The sequence below is a fragment of the Physella acuta genome, unplaced genomic scaffold (assembly GCF_028476545.2).
Source record: "Physella acuta isolate Inbredline_101_S28 unplaced genomic scaffold, ASM2847654v3 ptg000511l, whole genome shotgun sequence".
Lineage (NCBI taxonomy): Eukaryota > Metazoa > Mollusca > Gastropoda > Physidae > Physella > Physella acuta.
The window spans coordinates 502,778-530,733 of NW_026732030.1; the positions used below are offsets into that span (position 1 = coordinate 502,778).

A 27,956-nucleotide genomic window follows, 5' to 3' on the forward strand; every position below is an offset into this window, starting at 1 on the left:
AGGTCCGAAATTATATGGACTTATTTCTGTCCGGTTTGTTGACAGGACTCAGGGTGGTTATACTTAGCAAGGAAATATGTTAAATTACTCAATTTGGAAATAGATTATTTACAATTTAGTGAAGCAGGTTACTGGGTCGTGTGGGGGTTTATAAGTTTGTTAAATTATGTTACATGTGTAGGGTGGTAGAGATGTAGATTAGAATATCAACTGTTGTGTGTATTTATTCTCTCTGTTTTATTTTGTTTCTAATTATATTTGAAGCATGCACATACATATTTACAAATGCAAAAGTACATAAACAATGGCAAAATGTCTTTAACTATAATCAATATTATTTTATATTTTCTTTTTTTTTTCTTTTTTTTTAAATTTTTACTGCTTGTCTTTAAAAAAATATTTTAGACATGAATCCTTTAATTTAGTCTCACGATGAAAACAAACGGACCGGTACAACATTCCAGAGTGCAAAGCGTGAAGCGGATAGCACTGGGGAGGGGGAGGGGAATGGCAGGAGGGGGTGTGGGAACCTGGAACCGTGAGCACGCGCTCTCATAACGTCTCCACTGTTTTTGTTTCCAGCTAACCCGAGCGCTCGGAATGAACAAGTGTGTTTCCGGTTAGGTTCGTTTCATAAAGTTATTCACTTTTGAAATCGAGTCACGTTCAAACAGTACAAGATTGACTATATTTTATTTATAATTGTCTTTAAAACAGTTGGCCATGCTGAGACAGTATTATTAGCAAAGGGGATTTTTGCTACCATCGGTTTTTTTTTCTTCTCATATTAAAATTCTCTAAAGAGGTTTGGAAATTTGTAACTGAGTAAGAAAGCAAGTTTCCTCCAGCATAAAGGTATGTACTAAAGTATTTTCAACACTTTTGTAAACTTTAACTCTCCACTAAAACACGTTTAAAAAAAAAACACGTGAGTAATGAGCTCTCCTTGCGTCCATTGGTATGGCCGGTAGGTCATTCAGATAGCAGGAGGAAAAAAAACAGCTGGTAGCGAACGTTAATTTCCCTAAGCGCCGTCTGCTCACTGCTAGCTTTTTTCTTGTTACAGATAGGGGAAGGGAGGGATGGGGTCCTTTGGTATAATCAAAAGTTTACTCGTCTTTAAAACAAGATTAACATGTCTCCACGGATGTATACTATTACTGTGAACGAGTTTGAGCGACCTATCCACTTGTTAATATTATGAAAAATACATTCTTTCGTATCAACTGTAGCTATTTGTGAGGAAACTGGTTCCTAGTTTTAGTCCTGTGGTTCGTGGCTTGTGGCGAAGATTGAGAATTTAATAGGAGAATGACAAGTGGTTAAAATTGCCTGACGTTATTTGTGGACGTATTTGCTAGTTTATTGGGTAACGCTGCTAGAATCGATTAAATACACATTTTAACGCTCATTTGTTTGGTCACAGGGGCGGCTTAATGCACAGACAGCTACACCAGAGTTTAATTGCATTAATTAACTCATGTGCTCAAATTAAGTCACACACGCAAACGAAAAAAATATCTAAGAATTAGTGCCCCATGTAACATACGCGAAAATCATTTATTTTACTGTTTTATGTATATTATTTACACGTAAAAAACAAGTCCTAGGCTGAATATTAAAATCTAAGATTTGATTTAAAAGGTGGCTGAAAAAGACTGTCCAGTTCTGGTAAAATAAAATATTACAATTAGTTAAAATTCATAGAAGGAAAAAAGTTTTCTTAGTTGTCTCCCCTTGAGTTCATGTTTCACGCGAAGGTAGATAACACCCTAATGGCTTCTGCCGTCGAGGAAGCGCAGAGAAATAAACAGAAGCCGGAGCAATGGCAGTAGATAATGCGGCAGCTTTATCTTTATTTTCACCAATCCTAGAATGAAGTCCATCAGTATCGTTACTCTTAGGAATTCTTTGGGATGGAGTGGTCAAACTGTGAATAGAGGAATGTTACGCTACCTACGAGAGACTTGTGTAGATTGGGTGAAGACTTAACAGAAGTAAATGTATATCATCACTCTTAGCCCTTACAAGATAACGTTAACTTAATCCTAATAGAAAAACCAAAACCATACCTAACCCTAAAACTGCCCCAAAGGTAACGCCTAACTGTATTGTGTACGTCACGTCGTGAGTACTCTCATCAGTCACTATCTACAGTAAGTGGACGGTATCAAACAGGTTTAGACCACACAGTATTCAAACTCTTGACACTATTTGACAGAAGCTGGACATGATGAACAGCCAGCCGACCCAGCCTCGACATGCCCTAGTAAGAGTTTATTGAAGGAAATCGTTTTGAAGCTTTGGACAAAAGCTGATGCATCGATTTATTTATTTTGTCTCATTAATTTTTTTCTGAAATAAACAAAAAAAAAAGTTCTTTACAAATTAATTGTATCGGGGAAAAAATTACACCCGCAAATGATTTCCAGCGTGCTTTATACATAACCCATTGAATAGCCTTTTTTCAATTAATTCTCTACACAATTTTAATTTTATTTCTAAAAACTGGTACCCAGGTGTGATCAAACATAAACAAAAACTCGGGTGTCATCAGTTGTCAGATTTGTCCATACTTTGATCCTCCCAGGCACTAATTACTTAGACATCAAAGATCCATTAAGTCGGTGTGTGCACACGAGCAACTAATTTTCTGCTCTTTCCCAAACACGTGCTTTGAATAATGCGCATGTATGTGCGGGTAATATAGAGAATCCCGGCGCACCCTGTAAGTATCACCTTATCTGTTATTGATCTGTGATAACAAGATAGTAACTTGTTGAACTTAACTGCAGTTAATCAATATCATGTCGGGCAGGACGGTGACTCTCATTAAAAATTATCGGGTTAATTAGTTTGTGTAATTTAGTGATAGCATTTTTTTGTATTCTCTAACTTTAATTTATATTGACGTAGTTCTTCTACTTCTTTTCGCCTTATTTCTACTTGTAGTTCAAGTTCAGTTTGTTTTTCAATCTCGGCTTTATAAAGTTCAAATTGTTTTTCCATCTCGGCTCTACGAAGTTCGGATTCTCTTTCTTTTTCTTGCCGAGCCTTGGCAAACATAAATTCAACTTCTGCTTCACGTTTTTTGTAGTCTTCTGATTTCTCATCTAATTTAGCTTTAGCTTCAACGGATTCTTCTTCTCGTTTGGCCTCTAGCTGAACTCTATAGTGAGCTAACGCCACTTGACATTGTCTTTCCTGTTCTACATCCTCTAAAAGTCTTAACTGGACTAACTCAAATAATTTATCTTCATCGACAACTCTGTCTTGCTTTCCATATTTGCTTTTCTTCAGCGACGAGTCTCCAATGGTATACTCTAAGCCTAACTCGGGCTTAGTTCTAGTTAGAAGTTCGTTAAATGGAGGCATGTCTTAGTGTGGTGTAATAAAGGTGATGTGTGGGAGAAAAAAAAAGAGTAACAAAATAACATTAACTGAACAGGACGATACACATAAATGGGCGAGAGTAAGATAGATGTAGCTTACTCCAAGCCTACCACAGTACGGAACACGTGACAGGTTATAAAGAGAAAAAAAAAATGCTGGGAGCAGCACGATAAACACGATAATGCGAACATTACGTGATACAGCTAACTATAAATGTGTACCTCTTAAATAGCAGGCCTACACTCAGTGTGTCCTATAATTAGGAAGCCTCAGCCAATTTAAGAATAACAAGACTAGATCTATAAAGACATAAAACAAACACGGAGAAGAAAAACTGCTGAATAACCAGCACAGGATCCAAACAATCCCGGTTACTTAAAAAAAATCAGAGGAAGGTACTTATCTTGCTTCCCTGCGATGATCTAGTAGCACCTCTGGTCAACACGAATCCGCTTCAAACTTCACAACTTTTCACTCGAATCCTTTTTAGAACACCACTTGCGGAATTAAGGACCACTTGTGCTCCACCAATATGTGATGGGGGGTTTCATATATATTATATAATTATATCTTCTCTATATTCTGATCTGCTACTATTCATACGACAACTATTATACTTGTGAGTAGGACGGGAATCACTCTTATGTTCCGCAGACACTAATTAGCAAAAGTCAACCACTTCGTTTATGAAAAGAACACTAACTTTATTAATACACACTTATTTGCACAATATCAAAGAATACCTCCGTCTCCTACCATTACTAACCCCCAACTCACGTTACTGCTGCGGTCTACGTCATTGGTACATTGTCGTGTCATGCTCACGTCACATTCGCGCCACAAATATTGTATTCAACATGCGCACAATACTCTCGCACCAAATCGTCTACAGTCAAGTTCGCACCGTCCTTTGTAACCTCTACTAGTCGTCTAATTCTTTATATCTACGCTATGACACCTTCCATTAAAATTAGGCAACTGTGGCGTCAGTTTAATCTGGTTGATAATTATTTTTTTAACATCCTACTTAAAAAAAAATCTTAAACTTTTCACGTATTTTCTACCTTATGCATTCCCCCCCCCCCCCCCCCCCCCCGAGGTCCATATTCTGATATTGTTTCGTTCAAATGCATTAGCAAATATACACATACATTTTCATAAACTTGCAACTTGACTTATTTCACACATTTATTGGTTGTTGAATTTGGTTGGGCCAAATTAGCTGTTAAACTTAAAACGGACCAAGTTCATAAACTGAGATAGGCCTACCGCTGTCTCATCGTGACTGAGACTCTTAGCCGTTACACCATACGGTATGACTCCAAGCAACACAGACGCCTGTGTTTGAGAACCACTGAGATAAACTTACACTATACCAGTTGATTGATAACGTCAATCAATGGTGAAGTTCGTGTTTATACCGGGGAATAACGCGGCGAGCAGCGTCTTCTAAAGATGATAAAAGCTAAGGTAATGGAAGTTTTATCATATATTATGTTTCCTTTTCCGTCAGTCCTGTACATATCTCCTTGAGTATATAAGCCATGTGTGGAATATAAGACAAAGGCTTATAGAGAGAAGTGATATACTTGTGTTATAGGTATCGACGTCCCAATTCATTTGCTCAGTTCGTTGTAGGCCTACGCGGTAAATTAGGGGTCAAGTTAACCGTTCATGACGTCATCTGATCATATGATCGTTAGACTAGCTACTACAGGCGTGTGAATGGGGGCGGGGGGGGGGGGGGGTTCTAATATTAAAATAAATGGTGGCTCTGTCGTTTACTTTTAAAAAAAAAATGTTTCGGTGAATTTTTTAAAAACGTACTTGCAAGTGGGCAGGTGTAAGGCTTAAGCTTATGGATGGTGATAAGCATATATCACATATGAGCAAGTATAACCAAATAGTATTTTTACTTTATTTTTACACTATACTGATAGTTAGATGGACTGAGAGACATGCTGACCATAGTATCAACAAACCTGCCAACCAGGACGTTCTATTTCGGTATGGGGCTCAGCGTTTATAAATTAAAGACCTTGAACTCAAAGGAGACCAAGGTGAATAGATGAACGGAACGCTTCACTTTGTAGACAGGATCCGTCATGCTCATGCAGTGACGTCATCGACATGTGATGTTGTTTGAATGTTTTAAACGTTAAGGTACATAACTATCTGGTGGGGTGTTTAGAAAAATAAAATTATAAACTCCACGTGTTTGAAACTTTGCAAGCTTAAAAAAACCAACATCGCATTCCCGCTGGATGCTAGAAGTTTAAACAGTTACTTGTCAAACGGAAACAGGAATTTTCCTTGCTAGGGTCCCGGGAGAAGCAGGGGATGTTATTGGTGAGCACAAATGTTTATTTCGTGACGTCTGCTTGAATCTGTACAACCCCAGCCGTTGTGGGTTTTCTCATTGACTGAACAGGTAAGGGGGAGGAGGGGGGGGGGGGGAAGACGTGCCCACCCCCACCTACAGGTGATCTGATATTTACCTGTACGGAAGATGTTTAGATCTGTTTTGGATTGTTTAGCCGAGCCCGAGGGCAGGGGGTGAGGGTGGGGGAGGAGGGTGGCCATTACATTATCTCCATCGCAACGTCTCTTGAAACCACATCAAAGATTTTCCTTCATATTTTCTCCATGTAGACTTTTGACATCATCTGATAATGTAGGAGCGATGCGAATTTTACTGCGCTAAAAAAAAAATTTCAGCCTTCTTACAGCAATTTTTACATGAAGTAACTTTTTGAAGTTAAAAATGACAATTTGTCCTTTAAATATTGTTGTACCTTCAAATGTGTAGACTATAACGCAATAACTAACTACAAAGACATACTTTTGGTATAATAAGTCGACACGACAGAACGAAAATAACCGTAAACAATATTTTAGTGAATACAAAACCTGTAGAGTATTGTAACATTCCGTGCAGTCTTTTCGTCGAGAAGATAAAAAAAAACTAATCTTTTCCAGACGCCCCAGAAGTCAACTTTCTCAATTAGCTAGAAATTAGACTTAATCAAATCACGCGCGTTTTTATCTGATCAGGTCTGCCTTGGGTTAGATGGCATTGGAAGGAGCGGGTTTTCACTAGAAGATCCAAGACATTCTTTACGGATCCTATGATTACACTCTTTAAAAAAACGTCATAATAATTGTGTTGACATCTTGCAAATGTCGTCCAATAGCATGTATGCATAACAAATTCCACTTCGCGTCTTCCTCACATAAACTCACCTGACATTGATTGTTTTTGTTTTCTAACAACAAACGTTACTCCATAGGTTGAACACAAGTTATTTCCAAATCTCACACTTAACCTTAATCAAAAGCTTTACCTCAATGAACCGATACTTGGGTCTAAACTTAAACCCGAATCTAAACCTTGGGTCTCAACCAAACCTTAACCTTGGTCTAAACCCAAAGCTAAGCCTTGGGTCTTAACTTAGACCCAAACCTAAACCTACCCATGACTTGAACATAGAGCTGAATGCTGTAAATGCTGTCTGGAGCACTGGAGATGATAGAATGTATCTTAGGGGAAATAACCCAAGAAATAATCATCTGACAAAACTCTTGGTATGGCCTTTGCAATTAACCAATGGCATCGCGTTGTTTAACGGAACACAACCAATCGTATCGTCACTATGTAATATCGTCAATGGTTTTCCTGATTGCTAATTTCATTATCTAATATATCATGCATTTTCCACGGGTTCCCAAACTTTTGTGTCTTTCTATCTCAGCTGGCAATTATCAATCTTCTATCAAAATTTCTACTGCTCACCACAATCATGTACGTTACCTTTGTCTTCCAACCGATCATAATCAGCCGGGGTTTATACTGTCCTAATTACTTTCCTGCAGTTATTACTTACACTGTGAATAAATTATCAAACCCACGATTGGTACACGCTATCTTATGAGACTACCAGCTTACGCTTCCATATCAATCAGATAATTGAACTAACACTGAATTTAATGCTTCTTCTTCTTCTGTCCCATGGTCTAGATAGATCCTAGGGGCGTTACTTGTGTTCATCAAATCGTATTCTTCCATTCCAGTGTTTCTTCCAGCCCCCCCCCCCCCCCCCCCGAAGAGATTCCCTTAATGTCATCCTATTTTCAAATATTTTTTTCATGCTTCTTTTTCGTTTTCAGAGTATATATTTAGCTTTAACTTAATCTTACTCCACACATATGTTATTATTCACACACATATTTCATTACACACACGCCTATTTTATTATTCACACTTATTTCATTACACACACCTATTTAATTATTCACACACCTATTTTATTATTCACACACCTATTTTATTATTCACACACCTATTTTATTATTCACACACCTATTTAATTATTCACACACCTATTTTATTATTCACACACATATTTTACTATTCACTACATCTGTGCGGTTTTTTTTTATTCCCTTGAACTATCGATTCCGAACATGATCGCCAAAAAATGAAAACGACGTGAAAGGCCTCTCATCTTATTGTGCACGAAAGCACCTGTAAAAAGAGGCTTGAATGCTGGTCTAAAAACCACAGCCAGGTTGTCTAAAAGCTTTAAAAGCATGTCCCCTGTAATCAAGTATAATCAAGTAGAGCTTCTGGTTTGATGCATGCTTCATGTCAGAAGTATTGGCACGTTGCTTCAATCCTCTAGCCAAAAAATACATGTCGTTTGAAAGCTATTCATCTTGTTTTTTTTTCAATATTCGATGTAAAATGATGGAGGGGGGGGGGGGTGATGTTAGTCCATTTAGATTTAAAATCTCCGACTTACAAATGAACTAAACGTTACCAGATCAAATACACAGCGGATTCGATTTTCAATCACTTAACTGCCAGTCTGAACTTGAAATCTAGAACCTTGTGATTTACAATAATTAGTTTAAATAAATTTTGAGATCTCACAGCCTATGTTGTAGTAGATGAAGTAGAGTTCATCTGTTTCTTTGACCACGACAGATGAAATCTATTGCTTTATCAGCATTGTGCAGAGCCACCTTTACATTCGCAGACTTGTGTCAGATACAAATCTTGAAGACAAACTCGAGTCTATCTGGTTATTTATCGCGTGAACTGCCACTTGACCACTCGGTTCCTAAATCAGATATGAACTAAATATTCCGCTATTTTCTAAATCCTTCTGCTTATCAAAGTTCACGAAAGCAACACTGACATAAAGGTGAACTGCTTGTCTAGTTCCATCTTCCTGCATGTTAGTTTTCTTCACTGGCAATTAGCGGTGAGTGCTCTTAATGAGAAGCAGAGGGCGGGTCACACTGTGGGATCCTGGGGTGCCGCCGATATTTTTTTAGTCAGATTTATAGCTCTACTCGGTGTATGGTAAATCCAGGCTTCGTGGTTGTTGTTTTTTTTTAAACCAAGACCGTTATTAGTAAGAACTCAAAGACATAAATCAAGATGGCACGTTTCAAAATAAAAATATTTCTCCTGGTAAATAAAAGCACAATGTAAACAATGTTTTAACAGCTGTCTTAGACCACAGTGCTCGGTGAAAATTGAGTAAGAACCAACAGAGAGTTAATTCATGCAATTTTGGTGAAGTGAACGCTGAAATAGGTGTTTGCTCGTGTGTGCCTTTCTTTGTAGGGAGAGTTGGGAGCAGTGGCGTAGGCAGGGGGTGTTAGATGGGGTAAGAACACCAACCTTGGTACCCCAAAATAACAAATTATAGACTTAATGTCCGGAAATATAACTGTAGATGTTAGGTGGGTTTGTGTGTGGTGGGTTGTGTACAGGTATAGCTGCAGCTAGATGCGGGTTTGTGTGTGATGGGTTGTGTACATGTATAGCTGCAGCTAGATGCGGGTTTGTGTGTGATGGGCTGTGTACATGTATAGCTGCAGCTAGATGCGGGTTTGTGTGTGATGGGTTATGTAGAGGTATAGCTGCAGCTAGATGCGGGTTTGTGTGTGATGGGTTATGTAGAGGTATAGCTGCAGCTAGATGCGGGTTTGTGTATGATGGGTTATGTAGAGGTATAGCTGCAGCTAGGTATGTGAGCCGGCTCAGCTATAACTGTTGGCATTGGACAACTTAATATTTAATGGGCAATTTTCAAATGTCTGGCAACGCCAAGGTTTCTCAGCAGTTCTCAATATTTTGTTTTGAAAGATGGTGGGTAGTGACAATTGACCATCGTCTAGCAACCAGCCAATGGAAGGCGCTGGTTCAGTTGGTCAAATGTCCAATGTTTTTTTAGACATTTTTCAATCTGACAATCACCACCATACGAAAAGGGAACAAATAATTAATAACGACTACATTAGGAAGGCCTATTCAGCATTAAGGCTTAGCGTATCCAAAGAATAGTTTGGTTGGTAAGTTCGTGTTTTAATTTGAGTGTTCAAACAATGTACGACCACAAATGTAATGAATACACAGGTAGATTGTATGGGGTAAAGCAGGGAAAAAATCTCCCACGCGCCGATGTTGATTGCACGGCGCTCTCTAGCCCGAACATTGATAAACGTTATCCTGTCCATCCTTTAATTATGTCCCATGTTTTATTTCGAACGCACTCAGGATTGCAAGCGGAGGATTCTAAATACACACAGCCCATTCGCTAACCTGAAATAGGTAATTACAAGTATCCGAAGTGGTCAAGTTTCTTTTGCTTTCTGGTTCGAACCGCTTTGTTTTCTCTCGTTCAATTTTAAAGAAAAGATAAAGACCACTACCAACTCCTTAAGTGTCATCTGCTTAGGTAGTGTAGCCATACATTAACCCCATGAGAACTAGAAAGACCTGTATAAACACAGACACACACACACACATATATATATATATATATATATATATATATATATATATATATATATATATATATATATATATATATATATATATATATATGTAGTGCATGCGTTCTTAAACTATATAACTTTTTCACATATTGTCGACCCTTAACTAAGACTAAGGCCGCAGTGCGCCGACACTAACAAGACAAAATAATCGACTAGTTCTTTTACTTATTTGGAAAAATGTTTTTATTTATAATAATAAGTAGCCGAATTTGTGGTATCATTTCTGGTATCACAGAGCGTAACATGCCCTCCCCCCTCCTTCCCCCCCCCCCCCCCCATTGTGACTGTAACCAAGCTAATGTCTAGCCTTGAAATAACTCTGCGTGTACTGTACCCAGCGGTTACTGCCCTTTGGTCGCGAAATGCGACATAATGAGAGGTGTAATCGACGCAGCCTCATCAAATTCAGCTCTTAAACATTCCCGGGTAATAAAAGAGGATCACGTGATTTGTCGAGAGACGGCTGGAATTTGTTGAGGAGAGCGTGAGTCACCTGTGTGTGAGTGCTCGTGTGTTGATGTGTGTGGAGGGTGTAAGTGTGAGGGCGCATTTGTTACATGTGTATGGGGGAGTGTGTGAATGCAGGTGTTGATGTGTGTGAGAAGTGTGTGAGTGCACGTTTTAAACGTTTGTGTAGGGAGGAAGAGTGAGTGCGCATGTTTCGTCTTTACATAAAGAAGTGCTCTTGTATTATATAAGTGAGGTAGAGTATGAGCGCACACCTATTATATATGTGTGTGATGGAGTGTGCGAGTAAATAAATAAATAAATATATATATATATATATATATATATATATATATATATATATATATATATATATATATATATATATATATATATATATATGCAAATACGGTTGAAATCTCTGTGTGTGTGTGTGTGTGTGTGTCACAGTGAGCACGGCAAGCCATGTTGTAATTACCTGGTGCCCATGCACTTGTTGATAAACAACCTGAGTCTAAATGAATTCGACAGCGCATGCCTCATTCCATGCACTCATTTACTACTTTAAAAAAGAACCTCGTTTTTTTTGTACCTTTTTTTTTTTGCCAAAGAGAAAGCCTTGTTGAATAAGATCTAGAATGTTGATACATGACTTTAACTGGGTTCAAAAAAAATGTCCATTCAAGAAGTTTGTGGTGCAGGTACCGGGTGATCTAGTTGTAGGGTAGGAGGTTGTCCCACCACAGCTGTACATCAGGGGTAAGTCATGGAAAGGTAAGGGGAGATCAGGGGGAAAGATTGGTAGACGCTGGTAGCTTCATGGAAAATATTGTCGCTCAAAATAATGAGCTCCAGTTCTCAAGGCTACGGTTGCGGAGTAAGTGGGGAGGGGGGGGAGGGGATGGAAGGTTCAGTGTAGGAAATGGGGAGGGGGAGGTGATGGAAGGTTCAGTGTAGGAAATGGGGAGGGGCAGGTGAGGGAAGGTTCAGTGTAGGAAATGGGGAGGGGGAGGTGATGGAAGGTTCAGTGTAGGAAATGGGGAGGGGCAGGTGAGGGAAGGTTCAGAGTAGGAAATGTGGAGGGGGAGGTGATGGAAGGTTCAGTGTAGGAAATGGGGAGGGGGAGGTGATGGAAGGTTCAGTGTAGGAAATGGGGAGGGGGAGGTGATGGAAGGTTCAGTGTAGGAAATGGGGAGGGGCAGGTGAGGGAAGGTTCAGAGTAGGAAATGTGGAGGGGGAGGTGATGGAAGGTTCAGTGTAGGAAACGGGGAGGGGGAGGTGATGGAAGGTTCAGTGTAGGAAATGGGGAGGGGGAGGTGATGGAAGGTTCAGTGTAGGAAATGGGGAGGGGGAGGTGATGGAAGGTTCAGAGTAAAGAAAAATATCTTGAAGTCAGGAAGAATTATAAACTAGCCGCTAGTTTAAAAATGTACAGTTGGTAACTATAATTAGCGCTTGTTATATAAAGTGCTAATGTTTCCTGAGAAAATGCACTTCACATTCGGTCTCACCGATGGATGCATTACAACCATTCCCATCATTCAATGACCACATACAAATGTGACATTAAATAATAACTCGCGTATATGTGGACGAACATAATTTGTTGACTTTCCTTTCAGCTTTTGTTTTTCTCCCCTTTCCACCTACATATGTACATTTTCTCTCTTTTTGAGGTTTCTGAAAAACATTCGATAAGTAAAATATAAAAGTAATTAACATCTTTGTCGAAAAGATACAGTTTTGCAACATAACACAATTTCTTTTTATTTAGGACCTTTTTTAGGAGATGTCTAGACAAGAACTAATCATCTCACGGCACGTCTAACTACTATAAAACAATTATCTCGTGAGTTCGTTGAGAGCTAGTAACAAAATATCTGGATAATAACTTTCTAGATTTTAGGGAGGGGGGGGGGGGTTGAGGGCTGTAAAAATTTCTAAAATAAGATAACCCAAGTCGGAGCAGGTCGGAGCAGGTCAGAGCAGGTCTACCTGCTGTAGAGCCAGGTAACTCATCAACACCAGCACACAATGGCTCAATTGTTTCGCCCACCCACCTCGTCCCCCCCCCCCCCCCCTCACTCGACACACACGAGCTTGTTTGCAAAGATTCTAATATCTGCTCCAAACTTCTGCTCGTGTTACCACCTGCAAAAGATTCTTTTATTTTAGTTAAAATTTATATCAAATTGAGCTCACTCAGCGCTAATGAGTACCTAGCAAAATAAATTACATATGTGCTAACATGTAATCTCAGCGCATGTCATAGCCGACGTGAGACGCTTTGAACTTTGAAGCACATTGAGAAGCAACAGCTGTGTATCAAAGTGTGGAGATGTTTACCATGTAATTTGTGTACATGACTTGCTGACACCGCCAAGATGCGCTCTACTAAGTCAGCTCTCCATAGCTCGCTAATGAGCATGTACAGATGTGTGACGTCAATGTGATGAGAGTAGATGAGCCTATAGCAACAGATAAAATCTGATGCTCTAAAGTCTAAGTAATAGTTACAAAAATAGCTTCAGTGGTGGTCTTTCAATAGTGGTTCGCCTCACACAAACCGGAAGTTGTGAGGTACTTCCGGCAGGGACGAGGCCGGTGCCAAGTCTGATGGAAGCAGAACCTGAGGCAGACGTCAAGAAATCAGGCGTCCAAAGTTTACGCTTGTCGGCCTGATCCTATCTCTTAAAGACAGGCCTTTAAGACATAGACTTTTTAACTTCTATAATACAGGTCTTTGGGACCTTTTTTTTAGCTTCTATAATACAGGCGTTTAAGACGTGGAATTTAACTTTCCTTAAAACTATGCATTTCTTACATTGATAGAGGAATACTTTTTTAGTTTTTTAAAAACTAAATAGGTCCATATTTGTGCTTGCACGTGTGTAAACAATGTGTGTGTGTGTATATGTGTCTCTGTGTGGGTGTGGGTGTATATATATATATATATATATATATATATATATATATATATATATATATATATATATATATATATATATATTTATATATATATATATATATTCTGACCATAATCATCAGCAAGAAGAGAAGGTTAATGAACCTTACAACTCACAAAAAACGACTTGAATTTTTAAAATTTTAAACGTGTTGTCATACATGGCTGACAGCTTACAAAAACTCCGGCAATTTAATGAGTTCATTAAAACCCATTCATCTTTTATTTTAAACTCTTAGTTTTGCGGTGAACCACTTTCACGGGCGTTCTTTAAACTTCAGGTTCAAGCAGTGCTTTAACAGCCCACGTGACGTAACTACTGGGGAGACGACGAATACGATGGTTTACGGTTCTTTTTTCCGCCTAGCAACTTCTAGTGGAACTAGATCAAGTGAAGTAAAAGTGGCTACATCTTAGTGCACTAATTCGGATCATTAAGCGAATCTACCTTCACCTGGGAAGGGAATTTTAAAAAGGAACCAACATTTCGCCTTAATGCTTATTTCTAACATATAAAGAAAAAATTTGAAATCTCGAAAATAGATCACATACTAAATGTGTAAGACGTTTTACATGCTGTTATGGGTAATACGTAATTTGTTTTATGAAAGAAAAATATTTTTAAAATAAGGTTTATGCATATTTAGTGAATATTCTCCAGAAAAAAAAATACGTCTTAAAAAACGTAAATTATAACTCCAGTAAAACCATAATAATAAAAATTACATTATTTTTATATTAACTTTCAAATCATTATACAAAATACTATTAAACTTTGTGTTGGTATATTAGTGAATGAAAATTAAACATAAACAATGACGTCATGCGCCCTGACTAAAAATAATCACGCGGGTAACCTCGACAAAATCCAATCGTGAATCATCTGAGACGGGTGTATGTCTTGACCTCCGCCGAACCCTGAGACAGACTCACCTAACCCCTGGGGTTCGATCGAACCCAGATTAAGAACCTCTGATCTAGGACAAGACGAGGGACTAACTAAACCACCCCTATAGGCCGCCATGTGTTACGGGAAGAACTATAATAATAGGTTACATCAGAACTCAGGTCAACATAAAAAAAAAGTAAACACAGCATTTTAAAAGCAAACATTCTAACATGGTAGCCTCAACCGTCAGAGTAAACTGGGAGGCAGAAGGAAGGAAGTAAGACATGTAATAACAAACTCCTTTTAACATTTCTTGGTCACAATTTTACTTCTATAGTTGAGTTTGGTATCAAATTTAAGGTAAACGAATTAGTTTATAATTGTTGAGACCTTGTAGCAAAACTGAAGTTTGAAATCCCCAGCAACACACACCCGTTTAACGGGAAGTTGAACCAGTTGTGTCGACACTGTAGTGTGTGTCTTGACTGGGTACACGATCCTAGACACGGTGTGCTCCTTATTTCTTTTATACGTGTGTAGTGTGTAGCTGTGGGAAGTGTAGACATGTAGAGTGCGTCATTCACACGTGGGCTATGACTGTCATGTTCAATTTGATTTTTAAAAAACTAAACCGAAATAGGCCAAGTAATGATTGAGATAGTAACTTGCTAAAATTAACTTTGAACTATCAACGTAAGGTCGAACCGACTTTAACAAAGCTAATTATGTATTTGTTTGCCGCTATGTTACTGGTCTGTCTGGGGTATATCTCAGACTAATTACAGCTGACCACTGGTTTTTGGACGTGAGTACAACATTGAGGGTCAATGCTGGACCGTGTCTTAATTACCCGGGGTCAGTAATTATCTACTCAATAAATATAAGACACACATCTTATGAAGTATGGGGCCATTTTACACATGCTGAGATTTGTAGTATTTTATAATTGGTACTTTTCATTTTTTACTACGATATTTTTGTTATTATCTTCCTACAGCGGTCTCCTTCAGATGAAAACGTTGTCTGTACCTAGTCGACAACACAATGTGTATCACTAAGCACAAGGAGCCGCCCATCTGTTAAAGACACCGCACATCAACCATGAGTTTCGACTTCCCCAACGACACGTTTGACCTCGGCCTGGGTGTCGCCAATGGCAGCGCGCCGGACAACAGTACCGGGAGTAAGACCACACCCGACCCGTGGAGCGTGGAGTTCGCGTCCTTCCTTGCCGCCGTCAACATCCTCGCCTCGTTCTGCATCATCGCCGGCAACGCCATGGTTCTCGTCGTCATCGTCCGGCACAAAGGGATGCGCACCCGGACCAACCTGTTCCTGGTCAACTTGGCCGTGGCCGACATGCTGGTGGGCGCCATGGTCATCCCCTTCACCATCACCACCCTGCTCGAGCACGGCTGGATCTTCAGCAAGGCCGTGTGTCTGTTCAACGGCTGGATGAACGCCATCTGCCTGGTGACCTCCATCCACACGCTGATGTACATCAGCATCCACAAGTACTTCTCCATCGTCCGGCCGCTGCACAACCCGCTGACGCTAAAGTACATCGTGTCCATGATGGTGGCCGCTTGGCTGTGGGCCGCCGTGGTGGCCACGCTCAACATCATGTTCCTCAAGGTGGAGTACAAGCCCGGGACGTCGCAGTGCGGCCCACTCTACCCACACAACACGGAGACGTACATCATACACGTCATCATACAGATCACGTGCTTGATCCTACCCTTTATGTAAGTTAACTGGTCACATCACTTGATCCTACCCTTTATGTAAGTTAACTGGTCAAATGACTTGCTCCTACCCTTTATGTAAGTTAACTGGTCAAATGACTTGCTTGATCCTACCCTTTATGTAAGTTAACTGGTCAAATGACTTGCTTGATCCTACCCTTTATGTAAGTTAACTGATCAAATGACGTGCTTGATTCTACCCTTTATGTAAGTTAACTGGTCAAATGACTTGCTTGATCCTACCCTTTATGTAAGTTAACTGGTCAAATGACTTGCTTGATCCTACCCTTTATGTAAGTTAACTGGTCAAATGACGTGCTTGATCCTACCCTTTATGTAAGTTAACTGGTCAAATGACTTGCTTAATACAATTTTTAACTGTTAAAATGACTTGTATAATCCCTGCATTTAACTATCCAAATGACTTGTATAGTCCCATCCTTTAACGTTACAAATAACTTGTTCATTTATGTAGGCTACACCACAGAAGACGTGTTTAATCAAATATTACTTCAAGTTATAGTGTTAAAAATATGTTACATTATAAGATTTACTAAGTGTCTTTAACAGCAGATAAAAATTGATTATTTCGTGTGAGCGATATGCCAAATTGTTAATCAATGTTGTCTTCATTGGGTTTTCATTAAAGTCTCTTTCGTATTTAAAAAAAATAGACGTAGGGTGTCTATGAATTCTTTTTTTAATTAATATTTTTAAAAGTAGGAATCATGAACAAAATGAGAGTCATCATTCAATACAAGTTGAAAGGGCCAGATAGCTTGCACGAAATACATCTAGCTGACACGTTAATTTGTTTGCTGGCCTGATTAATTATGGCAATGATGTCGTGATCATTGCTATAATGATCTCACTTTCTGTATGTTAAGATTTTACAAGAATACTAGAAATAAATCTTGAGAGTGACATTTGTTTATATTGTAATGACACTATACCGACATATAAACTGTACTGCTTCGATACTAAACACAGTCGAGGGATAGAGGACACGGGTGCTAACCAGAAAGTCGCAAGTTTGGTCTCAGGGCGTCAAGTTTATCGGGTACCTGACTCTACTTAGTGAAAGTAATCTGGGTGTAATGCGGACCACACAACCATTTCATTGGCCCAGATTATAATCTATATACAGCACATAAAACCCCACACATCTGCCTTACGTTAGATTTAACCATCTGATTTGAGTAAGCAAACGTTGACATAATGACTTACAATTTATTCTGTATTTTCCCTCCAGTATCTTGGTCTTCTGCTACGTGAAGATATTCAGGGAGATCAAGGCCCTGTCCAAGCGGCTCAGGGCCCACTCGTCGGCCGAGGACGTGGCCATCTTTGCTCAGGAGAAGGCCGTGGCCGTCACCATGTTCATCGTCTTGGCCACTTTCTTCATCATGGCCCTGCCTTACTTGGCCTATTCCAACTACACCACCATCGTCAAGAACAAAAAACATTTCTCCAGCTATTTTAACCCGGTGGTAAGTAGACCAAGAATTTCTTGAATTAGATCATTCACATCCGTGTAGTTAAAGCACTTCACGTATGAACTCTTGACCCTGACATATCGTACCATGTTTACTTGAGGAACTTACGCCAAACTTTATCTTTGCTAATATCTTGAGAATTGAGTAATGTCTGGTTACGATTGCAATTATTGTTTCTTGATCGAGGCACATTTCTTATTCACTGTTTCAAATATATTCTAAGACTAAAAGTTGCTTTTTTAAGAAAGTAAGACAAATTTGAGTGGTGCAATAAAGTAGTGTGTAAATAAACGTTTACGGAGTAAGAGGCATTAGAAGGATCACACATTGTTTACAGATTCAAATATAAACGTGATGAAGTTTTCAATTAATAATGACAATCGAAGCTGACCACACAATCGTATCGTCTTCATCCCCCCTCCCCTTTCACCCCGCAATACACACACTTTCATCAACTGAAACAAAATTATGAGTGTATTGAGTAAATAATTTTATTGTGCTAAGATTTTACAGACAAAAGTGCATTTTGGGAAAACAATTTTTTTTTTATCCAACATTGACCATACATGAATAAAAGGTCCCAAGTTTTAAATCAATGGGAAACGTTACATAGATCAACCTGATCCTGTGTGTTAGGCTAGACACTAATTGCTGTCTAATTTAAATTCAATTATATATTTTAAACCTTGAACGTTTTTTTTCTAATCCAAATAAGAGTTGAGAGACTAATTAATTATGTCAATCAACGTTGATAAATTATGTCTTAACAGTTTTAATTGCTTTCGTCCTTGTAGCTTACAGTGCAACCGTAGCATCCATTTTTTAATCCTCTTTTCAAAAACACATGTGGCATGGGTTGGAAACCTAACCAGAATTACAAGGATTCGAAGGTTTCCATGGGATCTATCTATTATATTCCATTCTGCGCTTTTCAGAAGATAGTCTAAATTATCCCAGGTAAAAGCTAAGTTTAGAAGCTTAGATGTTATTTTTAAGGCGTATCCTGTAGATTTTATTTTCAAATACATTTTTAAAGGAATTTTTTAAATCTCTGCCCAAATTCTTGGTTAATGTTTGTGTGGAAGTCGTGAGTAATGCCGGGGATTATCACGTGACGTTGATTCTCCTAGTCTGGTATTCTTCTTTTTCTTCTTGGTCCTTAATTCTAGTGTTGGAAGAGATTCCCTCTAACACAATTAAGTATTACGTGTTGACTTGTATTACGCCATGTAAGACGCTGACTCCGATTTCAGCCTGCTTTTCTGGTATTCTTTTATGCTGCATCCTCAGTACTCCACAGTATTTCTAGCTGAGCTCAATGGTTCAACCCCATTTTAGTTCTGTCTGAGCTCAATTGTCCATAGGATCCATCAGCTGTGTGGAGGGAGGGGATCCGATACATGGGCAACATTTGTCTCTTCGCATCTTATTACCCGAGTATTGTGCATGTATCCAATGCTCAATCATCCTGTGGTCTATTGACCATGGAGCCATATATATATATATATATATATAGTTCTAGCAGCCTCAGATCATTGGTTGTTCTTAATCCTAAATGCCGCAGTTATTCTAGATCTCCTCGGTTCTGGTTCACAGTCTATGTTCCATGCTGGTACTTGTAAATATCTGCTTGTAATAAAGTGTAACTTGAAATGTTCCATGCTGGTACTTGTAAATATCTGCTTGTAACAAAGTGTTACTTGAAATGTTCCATGCTGGTACTTGTAAATATCTGCTTGTAACAAAGTGTAACTTGAAATGTTCCATGCTGGTATTTGTAAGTATCTGCTTGTAACAAAGTGTACCTTGAAATGTTCCATGCTGGTACTTGTTAGTATCTGCTTGTAACAAAGTGTAACTTGAAATGTTGTAATCACCACGATTTCTAAAAAACGTTATAGTTCACGATTGAACCAATAACGACACGTTTGTATTTGAAAAAAACCTCTCAAATAGCCATAAACCGAAACAGTGTAGACTTATGGGTAACATATTTTATCTAACGTTGTAGGTGGCCCATATTTATCGACAATTAAAAGATACTGTTTGCGTGACCGACGCGCACATATTTTAATGGTTGGCCAACCAATTAGCAATGCGCATTATTGACCGGCCAATTAACAGGGCTCAGTTAGATAAACGCTGACATTTTGGATTTCTATTCATTTATACAACTTCCATTTTGTCTGTAAAGGTCGTGTTATATAGCTATACATAACCAGGCGCACTATATATTGAACCCAACTTGAATAAACTGACAGCTATTTGAATACAGCTTGATGCATAATATATGACTGGATATGTTAGATAATGCAGTAATTACTATTTTTGGTTTATGTTAATTCTTGTATTTTTTAAAAATTTTTGTTTGCTGCCTAGAAACGCCGTTTTTGCAAGGATTGTATTGTTGAGGGTTTTAAAAATAAGAATGTCGCAACAGTTTGGACTGAAAGGAGCGGGGGCAGAACCATGGTACTCAACATAAAGATTATGTCAATTTACAAAGTGGCACTGAGAATAATACGAAGTAACAACAGCAAAAATATCTTTAGTAAATAAAATAATTAAGTTGGAAAATATGTGAGCCAATTCGTTTTTAATGACATGAAATGATAAACACATTCCTATCTTAACCTTTTGCCTATCAACAGTCAAAGACTCTCCTATCAGTGAACTAGAAACATTAAATACATACATGTCTTAATCATATAGTTCTCCTATTTATAATTTGTATTCTATTTTTTTTACTAAAATTGAACCCATAAAAATGTTTAAGATCTGTATTCCTCATAAGGAGTGAATAAAAAAACAACCACTAAACAAGTTTTATAAGATTTTCTGCACTCTACATTGACCAGTGAAAATAAAAAATAAACCGTCGAAATAATCAACAAATATATAAAACTTATTGACAATGTAATGGAATTTACTGTTTTATCATTAGAGCAGATACATAAAACTTTTTGACCGAGTCATGAACTGCAGTTGTTTGTCTTATCTTTAGAGCAGATTCATACACATTTTTGACTGAGTCATGAACTGCAGTTATGTGTCTTATCTTTAGAGCTTTGATCCTGTACGGGGTGCCTGCTCCAGCTCTTAATTAATCCTATTTAACTGACGCTAGATGCCCATTATTGAGATTTTCTGGGGAAGGGATGGGGGAGGGGTAGTTTCTTATGCCCATCTCCATGTCTCCATGTCTATATCTGGTTGCCAAGGAAATACATCTGAAAATATCGGATTTATCTTTAAGAGTCTGTTATCATTTACAAAACCAGTCCAACCCAGAGGCTAGATATTTTTATTTTCCCAGCCAGTCACATACTTAACCCTTCCATACCACCCTCCCCGCCCGCGGCCATAACTCAGATGAAAGTTGTTGCATCTTGACATCACTGGCAATACATTTGGTAGGTAAAATCAGCTGGCGGCTTCTTTTAGTTTGCTCGAGGCTGACAGTGGTTCTAAAATAGTTAGTGCTGACAGCGGTTCTAAAATATTCATGTATGCATATGTAAGCATATGTAAGCATACACACAGCACACAGACCCACACAGACACACACATACACACACAGACACACACAGACACACACACACACACATATATATATATATATATATTTATATATATATATATATATATATATATATATATATATATATATATATATATATATATATATATATATATATATATATATATAATTTTTTATGCACCAACATACAATACTCTTTATACATTAATAAAAGGTCGGCCCTATCTCGTATAACTTATGACCAGGAAACTAAGCTTGGATATTCGCACATTTATTTTGTAGCATGGGGTGGTGGTAATTTATGGGAGTCTGCAGGTGTATTCAGATGCCTGTGTTTACAATATATGGAATAAATATGGCCCATGGTTTCTGTTTAAAGTCTCCATAAAATATTCCACAAAAAAACAATGTTCAAACTCAAGAGTGAGTAGAGTACCTCCTAATCTGCCAGCCCCACTCACGATCGGCCTCACTCCCCATCGGCCTCACTCCCCATCGGCCTCCCCAGCAGTCGCACTCCCCATCTGCACACTCCCCTACTCATACTTGTGTAGCATGGAGGTAAATTTAAGTGACCCGTTTTTTTTATTTTTAAACTACCCCCAGTCACGTATATAAGCAGTTTGATTGAACTCAGTAGAGAAGTAAAATATGAGTGTATTCTTTTATAAAACACGCCAGAGACTTAAGCTCGTTTGATCTTAAAAAGCTTGATAAAAAAAACACATAAAATCTAAGTTTATGTAACGTGTTATCAAAATAAATATAAAGTTATTTTATAACCGTTACAATTACAATACTAGCAGACTTGAGTGCATGCTCAGCATATACGCTAGATAAGTTAAGGTAATTAATGCACCTCTGCGTGCAGCTGATCGTCAGGTAACCAACGTGCAAGCACGGACATCTAAAAATAAACTGGCTTGTGTCATCACGTATACACCTGTCGCAGGAAAGTTCTACAACCAGCTCGTGAGTGAGCCCAGCACAGCATACCTTTGTGAAGTTTTCAAGTTTTTTAATTTAGTGGTTGTGTCCCTTGAGTCCACCTCTTTTTATCCGGTGATCACACAGATTAGTTGAGAGGTTTTTCTTTCTCTTTATGAATTGCCACTTTGGAAACTATAAAATCATATAATTAAAATTCCTACGAAATACGTTACGCGTTTTAACTTCGAGCTGAATGAACTGATAGACAGCTGTAGATGTTACGTATTCGTAATTTAGCAATGGTCTACTGCTCCATTAAATGATAGCTTTACCCAATTTAAGGCTCCAACTTAATGAACGGTTTCAGTTTAAATGAGCAAGATAAACGCTACAGTTTACGTTCAAAGGTAGGGCTGCTGAAATCGATAATCAATAAACATCGATGTCTCAACGGTAACGTTAAGGTTAGCTGCATGAATACTGAAATATAGGCGTCAGCGGGGCAGTGGTATAGCGCATGAGCAGAGTTCGAATCCTGTCAATGACCAGTATATGTGTGCCCCCCCCCCCTAAACCCACTGCACCCCTACCGCTCCCCCTCTCTATTCCATACGTTATATAGGCCATGGAAAAGTCACTTTTAAATGTCGTACTTTAAATGTCTACTCTACAAACATCATTAAAGTCTTGAAAGTGTGGTCAGATAATTAAGTATACCATTAAATGTGTACATTTTTAACGGTGTTTTAACATTAAAATATGTGGAATGATAAATGTTAAGCATTTTACTATATAGTATTCATAAAAGATTAGATGTAGCTTGTCATTTTTTTTTAAACCGGTAAGGAAAAATATTTTATAAATTAAGATTGTGCACAGTACTGGTGAAACTAAATGTTTACATAACAATTATAATATAACTTATAATATAACTTATTCAATACATAAGGATGTTTTACACGAAAAGAAAGAACACTAAACATTCCTGTAAACAAAACAAACTCTTGATCCAAAATATTGTTTGTTATTGAAGCTAGAAATAAAACATCTTAAGCATCCTTATACCAACGTAAGATTATAGATTTAAATCTTGCTAGTGTAAGCTCTAAATAAAATCTTCCCATACAATCATTTTTACATCTTATTCAAAATCTATTTTCTGGATAAGGAAGTGAACCGAATTATATTTTATCGGTTGTAGCGTCGACCGTAGTATCTAAAAATAACTACAGGTTGCCTAATTTAAAAAAAAAAACTGGATTAGCTGTCTAACGATGTTGGATAAGATAGATATTTTCTAAATTAAATTACCTTGACTGCCACGGGTTGCAATTATTTTTTTAAAATAAATTTAGAATTGTTGATAAAATAATGTATATTTTTTAAATTTGATCTAGTCTGGTGGTTCCTGTTAAATGGGAAACTTTATTAGATGACATGGGCCATACGTTATTAGATGACATGGGCCATACGTTATTAGATGACATGGGCCATACGTTATTAGATGACATGGGCCATACGTTATTAGATGACATGGGCCATACGTTATTAGATGACATGGGCCATAGGTTATTAGATGACATGGGCCATACGTTATTAGATGACATGGGCCATACGTTATTAGATGACATGGGCCATACGTTATTAGATGACATGGGCCATACGTTATTAGATGACATGGGCCATAGGTTATTAGATGACATGGGCCATACGTTATTAGATGACATGGGCCATACGTTATTAGATGGCATGGGCCATACGTTATTAGATGGCATGGACCATCTTCACTCCTTGTAATGGGGAAGTTGCATGACGTGGACATGCAATTAGGCAGAACACGAGGGGGTGAGGGATGTAAAAGTCTGTCAGTGATTACCTCAGCATGATCTTGTCATAATCAAAATGGCAGGTGTTTGAACTAAAGTGTTGCGTTCTAAACATTTGGTTGACGGTAACCGGTTTACAGTAACCGGGAGGTTTGTTTACAGACCGTCTCCTGCGTGAGGAGGGAAGGGAACGTTCGACAAATCCAATAAAAACTGTCTGAACTGATATGGGATCTGACCACTGACCATCCAATGACATATTAACTAAACATCCATTAAAACATTCACTGACCATCCACATACCATCCCCTGACCCCTGACCAAAACATTCCCTGACCTCCTAAATTCCGCTCACTGAACATCCATTAACCATCCTCTGACCATCCATTGACCATTCATGAACCATACACTGACCATCCATTAACCATCCACTGACCATCAATTGACCATTCATTGACCATCCGCTGACCATCCATTGACCATCCACTGATCATCCACTGACCATCCACTGATCATCCATTAACCATCATCCATGAACCATCCACTGACCACCATCCACTGACCACCATCCACTGACCACCATCCACTGACCATCCACTGACCATCCACTGACCATCCACTGACCATCCATTGACCATCCATTGACCATCCACTGACCATCCATTAACCATCATCCATGAACCATCCACTGACCACCATCCACTGACCACCATCCACTGACCACCATCCACTGACCACCATCCGTTGACCCATCTCTCCCCAGGCCTACACCTTCCTGTACCTGAGCTCCATGTGTAACCCCATCATCTACGCCTTCAGATCCCAGGCCTTCAGAGAGGGATACAAGGAGATCCTGTGTCAGACGGCCACATACACCACCCCTGAAGGTCAGCAGGCGCCAAGTGCAGCATCTCTTGCTTTATTTACTGAGATTATGACAGAAAACGGCGATCTAGTTTAAATATCAGTTTGTTTCTCCGAAAATAAATGTTACTGAAAATAGTTAGGTTCTGCTGTAATAATGCTGTAATAGTTTTTTTGTTCTTCCATTTTTAAAGTTTAGTTAGGATTGAATCTTTTATTCGCTAAAATAGTTTAAAACAAACACACATTCAAAAAACAATTTAATTTAGTTATGTTGTTCAAATATTATATGTATAACTAATATAACTTGTTTAACTTATGAACATTCAGAATAGACATACGTATATATATATATATATATATATATATATATATATATATATATATATATATATATATATATATATATATATATACATATATATCAAATAATAAATCGAATGCTGATTTCTGTCTGACGTAGTTCAAATTATTGTTTTGACAGACGCCCAACTTCTGCCAAGGACCAGTCGTCTGTCGTCCATCATCTCGGTACTGCGGAGGGGCAGCAAGAACAGCGGCATGAGCAGCATGAACAAAAATGGCGACATCGTCGTGACGCGCGGCGACAGGATCGTCTGCGTCAGGCGGGCTGGCGAGGGTCGACAGGTCAGGCCGTCCCTGGCGGGGGCAAAGTTCAACCTGCTGCACGAGCGGGTCACGGAGATGGACGAGGAGCCGACGGATGTACAAGATCAGGGCGAGGTCGTGAAGGCTTCAGATGATGAGCAATCGTCTGCAGAGTGTGATGACGTTTTTGATGACGTGGCTTCGAAAAACGAGGAAATGAGTAATTCGGTATCGTGTCATAGCAACGGGAAAACCGCAAACGTTGTAAGTGGTATGGTAAAACGCGGCAGTAATGGTAAAAACAAGGTTAAAAACTCACCAACAGACGAGGGACATGAGGCATCTGGAGGTGAAGGTTGTCACTTGTTGGAAGATATTACCGAGTACTTGAGAGAGCACGGAACTCGCTCGGACCAACGTGCGGAACACGGAAACAATGAAACACCATCCCGCAACAATGGCGAGGATCGTAAAAAAGTATCTAAAAAACCCACAGTCGTGGAAATGTCTAGGACTGAAGGTGGTCCTAGAGGTGTGGAGTCAGAGGACGAGGCATTGCTGAAGGCCCTCTCCGGTGCTTCTCGCAGCAGAACTGTATACGCCTCCAAAACGGATGATGACGTTTCGCGTCCGTCTCGCGGCCGGCTGGACAGAGGCATCAGCTTGTCGAAGAGCTCGGAAGACTTAAGTCGTCCCGCCTACTTCCTGCGGTTGCCGTCCCAGGAGTTCCTAGACCCGCCTATAGAGCTCTTCAGGCCTAGGAGTAACACGGGGGAGAAGATGTCACGGCCGTAGGTCTCGCATTCGGCCACAGAGGGCGCTGGAGCTAACATCGAGCCCACTTGACATAAGTTAAACTCCGCATGAAAGTGGTTCTCATTGTTGTTTTAACCAGTTGCTTCAGCCAAAACATGTCAAAGTATTTTAAATTTAAATCTGATGTACAAAACGATGAAGACGTTCGATTATTTACCGTTGTCAGTTGTTGTTTCCCTTTAGCTGCACAATACATTGGCTCAGCATGATCTACGCCAGATTTTCAGGGGAAGCGGCGGTGTAAAGGAAAAAGTGTCAACTTTCCCTTCCTCAATTAGGATTTCTTCTTAAAGGAAAGTGTAGCCCTTGCGCTGACTGACAAGGACAGTCCCTCTGTTTTAAGAGTTATTACATGGTGTCCTTCAAACTTCAAGTCATGAGTTGCTAGCCCAACCAGGTTGTTTAGAGTTTTTGGACTTTTAAATTGTCAATTTTCGTTTTCACTATACACATTATTGAAATAGAATCTAGTCAAGCAAATAGTGTGATATTGTGTTTTAACGCTATTTTTATGGTTTATCTTTGATTATGTATTCTGTTATTCAAGTGCAGCATTTGTAAACCTGCATTTGTAAAAGGCAGTAAGTTTTTGTTGTAAAGAGGACATATTCTAAAGCCTCTAGTCTCAGACACTAAATCATGGTGGACTTTTTTTTCCCCATGGTTTTATGCAAAAGGATCTATTAATAGTTCTTTTGAAACTTGAACCTTACAGTTTTAAAATCAAACGTCACTATACGCCAATGACCAATGGCGGGGCCCGCAGTGTAACTACTGCATAAAAAGCATAAGCAAAGCATAATGCTCCTAGAAACTTAGGGGCCCTTTTTCCTCTATGACAGGGGTCGGCAACCTGCGGCTCGCGAGCCGCATGCGGCTCTTTTGATGTCAAGATGCGGCTCTCCAGCTCCTTGCACAAATACTAATAATCTTAATCAAAAAATAAAATACTTGAAACAAAAAATTGTTAGTGGCTCTTTAACACCAGGAAAATTTTGAAAATTGTAACTTTTGGCTCTTCCGCTTCAAAAGGTTGCCGACCCCTGCTCTATGACGAACATACAATATAAAATAGCCACTTAAGTTGAAGTCGATTGTTCCGCTGACAACATTTTACTCCGTTGCAGCCTAAGGAGCCCACTGATAATTTTTGTAAAAGTGCCAAAAATCCTAGCTACGACTCTGGGTGAGGCGGCATAGCATGTTCAAGATATTCAAAAGTTAATTGATGTAAAAGTGTTAATTTTATTAAATTCAACTGGCGTGTATTTTGATCTTGTTTAACTTAATGTGCAATTAATTATACATTTTTCATCTAACACACACTACATCGTCTTTCATCAAATATTCTCACCCACATTTTTACATAGCTCTGGTGTTGTGCGTGGATTTTGTTTCAACTTTACTTGGCCAGGGTGGGGGCGGGGAGGCGGGGATATATTTTACCCCAGCTTTACAGCTTTACTAAGACAGCGGGTGATGATATGTTTCATCACGGCTTTACAGCTTTACCAAGACGGGGGGGGGGGGGGGGTGATGATATGTTTCATCACGTCTCACCGGGGCATCAAGAGTAGGATAAC

General features: G+C 38.9%; 1 protein-coding gene across 2 annotated transcripts; it reads left to right on the plus strand.

Annotated features, from left to right (window-relative positions):
- Positions 1–604: 604 nt before the first annotated feature.
- LOC131944823 (histamine H2 receptor-like) lies at positions 605–27,407 on the plus strand. 2 transcript variants are annotated; one of them, XM_059305650.1, is made up of 5 exons: positions 605–855; positions 15,544–16,291; positions 17,544–17,781; positions 24,848–24,971; positions 25,433–27,407. In XM_059305650.1, the coding sequence occupies exons 2-5, from the start codon at positions 15,648–15,650 to the stop codon at positions 26,350–26,352; spliced, it is 1,926 nt and encodes a 641-aa protein (XP_059161633.1). In that variant the 5' UTR covers positions 605–855; positions 15,544–15,647; the 3' UTR covers positions 26,353–27,407. The 2 variants fall into 2 exon arrangements, with proteins under 2 accessions (XP_059161633.1, XP_059161634.1); XM_059305651.1 differs by lacking the exon at positions 605–855 and adding an exon at positions 4,801–4,863.
- Positions 27,408–27,956: the final 549 nt, after the last annotated feature.

Coding starts and splice junctions, on each gene's coding strand:
- LOC131944823 (XM_059305650.1), top strand. CDS start 15,648: ATGAGTTTCGACTTCCCCAACGACACGTTTGACCTCGGCCTGGGTGTC. Junction 16,292..17,543: donor TGCTTGATCCTACCCTTTAT/GTAAGTTAACTG, acceptor TTTTCCCTCCAG/TATCTTGGTCTTCTGCTACG. Junction 17,782..24,847: donor CCAGCTATTTTAACCCGGTG/GTAAGTAGACCA, acceptor ATCTCTCCCCAG/GCCTACACCTTCCTGTACCT.